Source organism: Diabrotica undecimpunctata, chromosome 1 (genome assembly GCF_040954645.1).
Source record: "Diabrotica undecimpunctata isolate CICGRU chromosome 1, icDiaUnde3, whole genome shotgun sequence".
NCBI classification, from domain to species: Eukaryota; Metazoa; Arthropoda; class Insecta; order Coleoptera; family Chrysomelidae; genus Diabrotica; species Diabrotica undecimpunctata.
The window spans coordinates 132,265,959-132,277,950 of NC_092803.1; the positions used below are offsets into that span (position 1 = coordinate 132,265,959).

Genomic DNA, 11,992 nt, shown 5'->3' on the forward strand with positions numbered 1-11,992 from the left:
TAAATTAAGTTTATCACAAAAAGATGGAAAAACAACAAGACATTTCAATCATAAATGGTACGAGAAGTTTACACGGCTTTGCGGCAGCGAAACTGAAAATAAATTATATTGTTTTCCTTGTCTGTTATTTGAAGACGATTCATCTTGAACTAGAAGTGGAATAGATACTATAAAAAATTTTGTGGACAAAGCTAGCAAACATGCTACTTCAAAAAAACATATTTCATTGCATGAAATGTTCCATTTGTTGGGAAAAGTTCGAATAGATCATGCAATTGACCACGGAAAAAAATACATGCTCAATGTCACAAGAAGCGTGTTATTAAAAATCGCAAAATTGTTGGTCGTTTAATAGGTGTAGTTCGTTTTTTGGCTTGTCAAGAATTAGCTTTTTGAGGACATGATGAAACTGGTACTTCAAAAAATAAATAGTAGAAGTTACTAAATTTTAATCACCTTACTATTGCGAAAATATATTTTATTATAAAATACTCTAACTCTAGAATTTTCATTCTAGAATTAGAGTATTTTCATTCATTCTAAGAAAATTTGAAATGTATTTTAATATGCTACCCCTTATTAACCAGTTGCTGAGTGTTTTAATGATTGAATATTTCCAAACTGTATCATATGCTTTGCTCATATCAAAAAATATTCCAACACAGTGCTGTTTTATTGCAAATGCTTCGTGGATTTCCGATTCTAAGTCAACCAGGTTGTCTAAAGTTGAGCGATGTTTTCGGAAACCACATTGTTCTGGAATAATTAAGTTGTTTGATTCTAAATACCACATAAGAATATTGTTTATTATCTTTTCTAATATTTTACCTATGCTACATGTGAGTGATATCAGTCGATATGTTTGTGGATCTGATTTTGGTTTAGTTGGTTTTAGAATAGGTATTATGATTGAATTTTTCCATGAGTTAGGAAACATGTTTCTGGATAGGATATTGTAGATTTTGAGTAGATGTTCTTTAGATTGAGGGCCTAAATTTTTAAGAAATATAAACGGTATATTGTCTGGTCCAGGACAAGTGTTCTTACAGTTTTGAAATACATTTTCTAATTCTTCCTTTGTTATTGGTATGTTTAGATCGTTATTGTTTTGATCGTAATATTCTATAGGATTTTTTTCTTCTTTTATTTTGATATTTAAGAAATTGGAAGTATAATTTAAGTTAGTTGAGTTATATTCATAAGTAGATGCTAGTATATTGGATATTTCTTCTGGGATTTTAAAAATAGTGTTATTTTGAGTTAGAAAGTTGATTCATTTATGGGGTTTTGATCTAGACATTATGTTGACTTTTCTCCATATAGTTGTTATAGGAGTTGAACTATGTATTGTGGAAGTTTATTTTTTGTGAAATTGAAATTATCTACCCAAAATTTTTCATCAAGCTTCGCCACTTCAGTTTAATAGAGTGGCCTTTGTTTTTGTAAGCAAAAAGAATCCTGTTGCTTTAATCTTTTACTGTATGTTCAGTTATTCTTTCTTCTACTTGATATATGCAATGTATGACAAATCAAAATTCATGAAAAAAAAAAAAAGAATTTTGGCCAGCTGTATAGATGGACCTTCTTTCATCTAGACTATTCAATTTTCTACTTTCTTTATTTCTATTCCCATATAAACACATTTTTTAAATATTTGCTGCACTTGTGTATATGGGGATGCAAGTTGTTTCTTGCACTTATTGACAGTTATCTAATGTCTTAAGGATGCTGACTTTCTGATATGATTGTACATGTTTGCTATGTGAGTTACAAATCTGAGGTACTATTATTTTGCCTATATTTGCATCCAGCACATGTTACTGTCAATACACTATTTGGATAACTAATAACAATAAAAGCAAAGCAACATTATACAACATCTAAATTAAAAAATCCTTTTTAAATAAGTCTTTCCATTCATTTAATGTGCATACTATCTACTATGTAAATTAATCATAGCTTTAAAAAATCACTGAAATGATCTATATAATTAGATTTACTTACACAACTGTTCATTGGCATGTGTCGTAAATTGTAAATATATATTATAGATATAAAAAACAAGCAATTCTAATCAATAACAGTAGGTCAGTAACCACCAATATGCCACCAATGTTGAAATGTGATAAGAACATAAAATTGATAATAACAATCACAGTTTCTATTAAGTTACAATTATTTCATAGTTTAATGTATATAAACTAGAAATTTTAAATACAGAAAAGGATGAAGTGCTTTTTTTTACTAGGGGTTAGGCATGAAATATGTATTTAATATTAACATTGTTGTTGTTTAACTGTAAAGTACCCCTGATTTTTTTTATCAAAATATTTGGATGTCAAAAAAATACCCACATCCATGTATTACCCACATCTTGTGCTATGTAAGTTGATTCATTGTTTGGCTTTGTGAAATTTTGTTTCATCAGTTAACAAATATTAATAGACAAGCACTAGACTAAATAATAAATAGACTAACATACCTGAAATTCTTCTCGTAAAACTATTGGAATTATTCACTAATGGTTCATTGTTGGTTGAACCTTCAGTTGGAGCAATCATTTTTGTTTAAAAAAAGGCGACTGTTTATTTAAAATATATAAATTTTATATCATATCTGCCTGACACACTTTGTGTTTGAGGATATTTGATATATAATCTTTATGTGTACATAATAATTATTGATAAATGAGTCATAAAAAGTGTTTCTAAGTAAAAATAGATAATTTACAGAGAATGTTTACTATATTGACATTTTATTAAAATCTGTCAAAATTAAACATTTCTTTATCCAGATGACTGATGAATCTCATGAAGATAGCTGTAAAACACTCTCGGCAGTAGCGTAGATAAAGATACAATTTTTGGCAGTTCGAATTGATAAATCGAAGGAAACAATTTAATTATAAACAGAACTGAATTTGGTATATTTAATAATTTAACTAAGTACCTGCATAAATCAAAAGCCAGCTCAACATGCAAGCAGCATTTTAATGCAAATTTACAGAAACTAAAATGATTTTTAACGATATAGAAAAGAAATTTCCTGAAAATGTGATAAGGAATAATTTTTATGTAAGTACAGTTTATTTACTTTTATCTTAAAAATAAAAAGCTAAAGTCCTATATAGCTATATATTACAGAATTGGACATCATGCTTGTTTATTTCTGGGTAACTGATATTGTTTGGCAAAGTATTTAGAGTTTACTTAAATATTTTATTTTATTATTCTTAATATTTTTAACATACGATCTTATTTAAAAGCTAATTATTTTCTTTAAATTTTCAACGTTAAAATAGCAAGTCAACACATATAAAAAACGCCATAAATTGGAAGATACTCTTAAAACACGTGTGTGGGGTAGTTCCTTAACTTTTTACCCCCAATCATATTTCACTAGAAAGTGTCGAGCTTTCTATTACTTCAAGATCAGTTCCTAACCAATAGAACTCACATGTTTGGTTGACCACCCTTGAGTTCTTGGATAAACAAAGACAAAGACAAATAGGCTAACTACCCTCCTAAAAGGCCAGAATATCGTCGATGTCCGTGGGCGCACAACATATCTAGTACCTACTATACTATTCTTCCCCTTCAACCAATCAAAACTGCAATCGACCTGCCCTCTACATTCAGTTTCAATCGCGAATAAATGGGTTTTGTATTCTTGTGTACTCTGGTGACGTAACTCAAGCATCCCCACCCCAGTCGGAAGAGGCAACCGTAGTAAGTCTACGAACCGTGAGTACATCCCACACAGGAAAGCCACCTGCGGCCAACGGGTACAATTACAATTGAAACAAAGGGGTGAGTGGATATATTTCATTATTTATTATTTTAATTAATTAACCAGCTATATATATATATATATATATATATATATATATATATATATATATATATATATATATATATATATATATATATATATATATATATATATATATATATATATAACTAAGGTACACTCGAAGAGTGGTGGGTTTATCGGTCAAAGTGGAGAAATAAAAGACAAAGACGATGGCTACTTCATCTATTTATTGAAGACGTTTCGCTATCTGCTCAGAAAGCATCATCAGTTCATCTAAAAAGAACAATATGAAACCAAACATCCATAGAGAAGTTATAACCAAAGTGTGTTACCTTACAAAGACATGTAGCAGTCAGTGATGTAAAAAATATGAAAAAGCTTACAAAGCTGGACATTCAGAGTTAACGTTGTATATAACAATTAATTGAAACTAGGTAAAGTTTGCAATTTGACAAAATTAGCACAGCAAAAGAACATGTGATAAAAATACATGTATATATAAAAAAAATTTTATAAAAACTTAGTAAAAAACATTAAGGTTTATTTTAAAGTGTAAAGAACTAGAAAGATCATTAGATTGCACTTCCAACAAATTTATTTAAAAATTATATTTTAATTTTAACTTTAGGTAACATTATAAGTTATTAAAGATTAATAGTAATAAAGAAACAAAATGAAGTTACCAGTCTTTAGCTTACTGAGGCTCGTTGGTAAATGAATTAATGAATTTAAAAGTTTTGACACCCACGCACAACAACGTGAGTAGAAGTGGCCTTGAAGTCACAATGACATAAACAGCAAGGCAAGCTACCAACCTCTATGTATAAGGCGGTATATTCAAAGAGTGTGATAAATTTGGTTGACAACTTGTCGTTAAAAAACCAAGCAGTGAAAGGAAAAGGTGGTTAAGATCACCATTTAACCCTACAGTGATTGATCTGTCAACAAAGAACAAAGCAAGAGAAGTCAATCCAATATATCATATATTGTAATATTATGACGTCACTAGTTAGCCAGCTAACAGGTGAAGATTAATAAAAATTTCCACAGTCCAAAGGTTCAAATATTAAGGACCATAATGAAAAGGATTCTATGAATCAGATTCAATTTAAAGTTTTATCAAACAAGTTCATCAAAAAGAACAATTACTTAATTATGTAAAAGTGTTATTGACAAATATTAATAAAAAAAAATGAGTTGATAAATCTTAATTAAAGAAGGAATAATTTATTTATATTTATTTTTATTTTTATTTAAATTTATTATAAGAAAATGTGATAAAGAAAACCCCAAAATGGGACAAAATTTAAGTAAACAACATATCAAGCCTAATTCTGTAAAATTAATGCATGATAAATTTGGCTCAAATTACTAATGTCCGTTCTCTTATTAAGAGTATTAGGATGTTTTAATATTGCACACATTTCTAAAAACTGTCTTTTAACGAGATTGCGTTCAGTGCCAAGAATTTTAACTTCATTAAAGTTTACTTCATGCTTAGTGTTAATGGCATGTTGGGCAAGAGCACAAGTATGCTTAGATAAATTGATATCACTGCGGTGTGTCGTCAGACGCCCTCTCAGTGATCTCCCAGTCTGACCGATGTAACATGAGTCACACTCAGCACAAGGTATATGATATATTACATTCACTTGTTCCAGAAGGGACAGAGGTGTTTTAGTTTTAGAGAACAAATTCCTGACAGTCTTAGCATTCTTAATAGCAATTTTAACAGGTACGTTATTATGTTTGTACAGTTTAACGAGTTTCTCAGTAACTTGAGGAAAATAAGGTAAAGAGGAGTAATGGGTAGTTGGATTCCCAAGTACAGTATTAGGCAGAACAGTGTTATTAATTGAATTATTTGATATCATTCTAAGTTGGTCACCATTGGGTATATCATTTAAAGAAGAACCATAGCTTTGAGCGAAAAGGTATTTATTAATAAGGGAGGATGGATAGGAATTCTCAACCAGAATATTTTTAAGTAATTGAAAGGATTCCCTTCGATTAATCGGATGTATCAGTCTATTTAGCCTGCAGCTTAAAGCTTTAATAAGGTTTAATTTGTATTTAAAGGGATGACAAGAATGGTAGTTGAGAAACCTATTAGAGGCCATTGGTTTCCTGTACCAACTTGTAGTAAGGGTGTTATCTCCCATTCTAATGACACGCATGTCTAAGAAGGGAATACTATTTGTGTTGGAGTCCTCAAGTTCAACAGTGAACTGTAAATGAGGATCAAACTCATTGAATACAGACAAGGTGGCCTGAATCTTGTCTGGAGGTAAGGCTAGTAATAAGTCATCAACATACCGTTTAATAAAAGGGATTTGGAAATCTAAAAGACCCAGACGGTCAGATACTAAATCATCCAGTACATAATTAACTAGGATGGGAGAGATTGAGGAACCCATAGGTGTCCCAAAAATTTGAAGGTAATATTTGTCGTTGAAGACCAAAAAATTAGTGTCAAATGTTAATTGTAAAAGTTCTGCAAAAACATCCCAGGATACAGGACAGTTTGGTTGGATGGAGTTCCAGTGATTTCTTAGGGAGGTAATAACGCTCGAAAGAGGTAAATTAGTGAAAAGAGATACCACATCAAAACTCACTAAAATGTAGCCTTGTGGAAGTTCAAAATTATTAATAAATTCACTAAAGTGAAAAGAATCAACAATATTAAAGTTGTTATTATAATTATAAGATTTAGATAAGATGTCAGTTAAAAATTTTGCAATATTAGTATTTGGTGAATTAATGGAGGAAACAATTGGCCTCATGCTCAATGTGGGCTTATGTATTTTAGGTAGACAATAAAATCTGGGAGCATATCCATCATAATTATGTAAAAATTTTGCAAGTGGTTGATCTATGATCTTAATATTTTTTAAGTGTGTAATGAATTTATTTATTTTATTTGTAAATTTAGAGCAAGGGTTGGTAGAGAGAGGTTGATAGTATCTATCATCATCTAACAACGATTGGCTGAGATTAAGATATTGATCTCTATCCATGAGGACAGTAGCATTCCCTTTATCACTAGTAAGGACGAGAAGATTAGGGTGAGTTTTTAAAAACGATACCGTCTCCCTGTAAATCTTATCTAACTCCGATATGGGTTGTCTAGGGCGATTAGAAAAGTTCAACAGAATATTATTGGAAGAAGACCTAAGAGATAAAAGGTCAGAATTGTCAGCATGTGACAAAATATTTTCCACATCTGCTAAAATTCTACTAACAGAATAATCTCTGAAAGTTGGCTGTAAGCCAAATTTGGGGCCCAAGGATAACAATTTAAGAATGTCCTGAGGAACCTCAATACTAGATAGATTTTTAATCCACTTAGGATTAAGTTTAAAAAAAATTCCATTTAATCCTAAGTGGATTAAAAATCTATCTAGTATTGAGGTTCCTCAGGACATTCTTAAATTGTTATCCTTGGGCCCCAAATTTGGCTTACAGCCAACTTTCAGAGATTATTCTGTTAGTAGAATTTTAGCAGATGTGGAAAATATTTTGTCACATGCTGACAATTCTGACCTTTTATCTCTTAGGTCTTCTTCCAATAATATTCTGTTGAACTTTTCTAATCGCCCTAGACAACCCATATCGGAGTTAGATAAGATTTACAGGGAGACGGTATCGTTTTTAAAAACTCACCCTAATCTTCTCGTCCTTACTAGTGATAAAGGGAATGCTACTGTCCTCATGGATAGAGATCAATATCTTAATCTCAGCCAATCGTTGTTAGATGATGATAGATACTATCAACCTCTCTCTACCAACCCTTGCTCTAAATTTACAAATAAAATAAATAAATTCATTACACACTTAAAAAATATTAAGATCATAGATCAACCACTTGCAAAATTTTTACATAATTATGATGGATATGCTCCCAGATTTTATTGTCTACCTAAAATACATAAGCCCACATTGAGCATGAGGCCAATTGTTTCCTCCATTAATTCACCAAATACTAATATTGCAAAATTTTTAACTGACATCTTATCTAAATCTTATAATTATAATAACAACTTTAATATTGTTGATTCTTTTCACTTTAGTGAATTTATTAATAATTTTGAACTTCCACAAGGCTACATTTTAGTGAGTTTTGATGTGGTATCTCTTTTCACTAATTTACCTCTTTCGAGCGTTATTACCTCCCTAAGAAATCACTGGAACTCCATCCAACCAAACTGTCCTGTATCCTGGGATGTTTTTGCAGAACTTTTACAATTAACATTTGACACTAATTTTTTGGTCTTCAACGACAAATATTACCTTCAAATTTTTGGGACACCTATGGGTTCCTCAATCTCTCCCATCCTAGTTAATTATGTACTGGATGATTTAGTATCTGACCGTCTGGGTCTTTTAGATTTCCAAATCCCTTTTATTAAACGGTATGTTGATGACTTATTACTAGCCTTACCTCCAGACAAGATTCAGGCCACCTTGTCTGTATTCAATGAGTTTGATCCTCATTTACAGTTCACTGTTGAACTTGAGGACTCCAACACAAATAGTATTCCCTTCTTAGACATGCGTGTCATTAGAATGGGAGATAACACCCTTACTACAAGTTGGTACAGGAAACCAATGGCCTCTAATAGGTTTCTCAACTACCATTCTTGTCATCCCTTTAAATACAAATTAAACCTTATTAAAGCTTTAAGCTGCAGGCTAAATAGACTGATACATCCGATTAATCGAAGGGAATCCTTTCAATTACTTAAAAATATTCTGGTTGAGAATTCCTATCCATCCTCCCTTATTAATAAATACCTTTTCGCTCAAAGCTATGGTTCTTCTTTAAATGATATACCCAATGGTGACCAACTTAGAATGATATCAAATAATTCAATTAATAACACTGTTCTGCCTAATACTGTACTTGGGAATCCAACTACCCATTACTCCTCTTTACCTTATTTTCCTCAAGTTACTGAGAAACTCGTTAAACTGTACAAACATAATAACGTACCTGTTAAAATTGCTATTAAGAATGCTAAGACTGTCAGGAATTTGTTCTCTAAAACTAAAACACCTCTGTCCCTTCTGGAACAAGTGAATGTAATATATCATATACCTTGTGCTGAGTGTGACTCATGTTACATCGGTCAGACTGGGAGATCACTGAGAGGGCGTCTGACGACACACCGCAGTGATATCAATTTATCTAAGCATACTTGTGCTCTTGCCCAACATGCCATTAACACTAAGCATGAAGTAAACTTTAATGAAGTTAAAATTCTTGGCACTGAACGCAATCTCGTTAAAAGACAGTTTTTAGAAATGTGTGCAATATTAAAACATCCTAATACTCTTAATAAGAGAACGGACATTAGTAATTTGAGCCAAATTTATCATGCATTAATTTTACAGAATTAGGCTTGATATGTTGTTTACTTAAATTTTGTCCCATTTTGGGGTTTTCTTTATCACATTTTCTTATAATAAATTTAAATAAAAATAAAAATAAATATAAATAAATTATTCCTTCTTTAATTAAGATTTATCAACTCATTTTTTTTTATTAATATTTGTCAATAACACTTTTACATAATTAAGTAATTGTTCTTTTTGATGAACTTGTTTGATAAAACTTTAAATTGAATCTGATTCATAGAATCCTTTTCATTATGGTCCTTAATATTTGAACCTTTGGACTGTGGAAATTTTTATTAATCTTCACCTGTTAGCTGGCTAACTAGTGACGTCATAATATTACAATATATGATATATTGGATTGACTTCTCTTGCTTTGTTCTTTGTTGACAGATCAATCACTGTAGGGTTAAATGGTGATCTTAACCACCTTTTCCTTTCACTGCTTGGTTTTTTAACGACAAGTTGTCAACCAAATTTATCACACTCTTTGAATATACCGCCTTATACATAGAGGTTGGTAGCTTGCCTTGCTGTTTATGTCATTGTGACTTCAAGGCCACTTCTACTCACGTTGTTGTGCGTGGGTGTCAAAACTTTTAAATTCATTAATTCATTTACCAACGAGCCTCAGTAAGCTAAAGACTGGTAACTTCATTTTGTTTCTTTATTACTATTAATCTTTAATAACTTATAATGTTACCTAAAGTTAAAATTAAAATATAATTTTTAAATAAATTTGTTGGAAGTGCAATCTAATGATCTTTCTAGTTCTTTACACTTTAAAATAAACCTTAATGTTTTTTACTAAGTTTTTATAAAATTTTTTTTATATATACATGTATTTTTATCACATGTTCTTTTGCTGTGCTAATTTTGTCAAATTGCAAACTTTACCTAGTTTCAATTAATTGTTATATACAACGTTAACTCTGAATGTCCAGCTTTGTAAGCTTTTTCATATTTTTTACATCACTGACTGCTACATGTCTTTGTAAGGTAACACACTTTGGTTATAACTTCTCTATGGATGTTTGGTTTCATATTGTTCTTTTTAGATGAACTGATGATGCTTTCTGAGCAGATAGCGAAACGTCTTCAATAAATAGATGAAGTAGCCATCGTCTTTGTCTTTTATTTCTCCACTTTGACCGATAAACCCACCACTCTTCGAGTGTACCTTAGTTATATTGGATTGACGGTCGTACTCCTTTTCTCGATATATATATATATATATATATATATATATATATATATATATATATATATACTTTATTTAACTTAATTTACGTATTAAATTGGGTCATATTACATATTATATAAATTTAGTTCGTACTTTTTAAAAATTTTAATACAAGCACAATATTCTTAACAGATTTTACATAGGTACATTACTATTTATTATTGTTGCTTATTCTTTATTTCTTATTCTTTTATTCTTATTCTAATATACCCATTTCTTTTGCATCTAGAGTATTCTTTTGTATCTAGTATTCTTCAAATCTAGAGCAATTCTTTGGTGTTTGATTTGTTTAACTTTGTTGGCATTGTCTTCTTTTTTCCTTTGTTTTTGCTTATTTTTGTCTCACAATGCCCAGTAAAATAAAGTCAACTTTTCGCGCCAAACAGCGTTTTCTAGATTGAGGGAAGCCCATGAGATAGGCATTCAAGCATCAAGGGATGATACTGTCAAATCATCATACTTAGCCAGGGCAGAGGAAACGAAACCATTTATCAAGAATTTCATATATCTCACAAGCTAATCATCGGATTTATAACGATGAGGAATTTCTGGAGCAGGATCAATTTAGGGTGGCCACTGATTAGGCATACAAATGGAATAGGAATGTACTAAGGAGTAAAATCCATTAAAAGTGACTTTACAATTAGGGATTCGTAGTCCTCAACTTCAAATATTTCCTCACAATCGAAGTCATCATCTTCAAGGCATACAGTTAGATTTCCAAAGCTTATTATACCCACATTTCAGGCAATTTACAAGATTGGAATAGTTTCTTTGATCTATTTAATAGTTTAATCCACAACAATCACGATTTGTCCGATGTGAAAAATTCTCTTATTAAAGCCATTCCTCTGACCGATACAAAGTATCAGATTGCTTAAGACATGCTATGGAAAAGGTATCAGAATAAACGAATTCTTGCTACCCAATACCAGAACGACATTTTGAAAGCTTCAATTATCAAAAATTTTACTTCTGTTAATTTAAAAAATCCCTTGAATACTTTTACGAAAAAGGTTGCCGCTTTCCGTGTTTAACAACACATTATTCAATATGTTGTTGAACAAACTGGACACCAATACTCGTAGAGATTTTAAATTAGAAAATAGTCGAATCTGTGACAATCCCACTTTATAGGCAATTAATTTCATTTCCAGAACAACAATGCATAGCTTTAAAATCAGTCCCTACTCACTTTCGATCATTTCCTCATGATTCAAATAAAAAACCCCTTACATCTAGTTTCGTCAGTGCCACAAATTAACACAAGGTAACTAATCAAGGCGGTAAATATATCTTGTATTCTGGCTTTCACCCTTTATATAAATGTCTGTCTTTTTGGCCAAAAGGCCTCAAGAACGTTTCTTGTTGGTTAAACACCATAATTTATCTGTAAACTGTTTAAGTTCATCTCCTTCTTTCAAGAGCTGTAGTTTTTGGTACAAATGTAGAGTTTGCAAATCACTGCATCACACTACTTTTCATTGTAACCAACTGTCCAATGAACCTTACTCCTTTAGTCAACCGCCTCCCCAAACT

The 11,992-nt window shown here is 31.0% G+C and overlaps 1 protein-coding gene across 1 annotated transcript in view; it reads right to left on the bottom strand.

Moving 5' to 3' along the window:
* LOC140431895 (solute carrier family 12 member 9) overlaps positions 1 to 2,751 on the bottom strand; it is an 81,293-nt gene extending 78,542 nt beyond the window's left edge. The window contains exon 1 of the mRNA XM_072519767.1: positions 2,483 to 2,751. Coding sequence (XP_072375868.1) covers positions 2,483 to 2,561 — 79 coding nt within the window. The 5' untranslated portion in view covers positions 2,562 to 2,751. The remainder of the gene's footprint in view (positions 1 to 2,482) is intronic.
* Between the last annotated feature and the right edge of the window lie 9,241 nt (positions 2,752 to 11,992).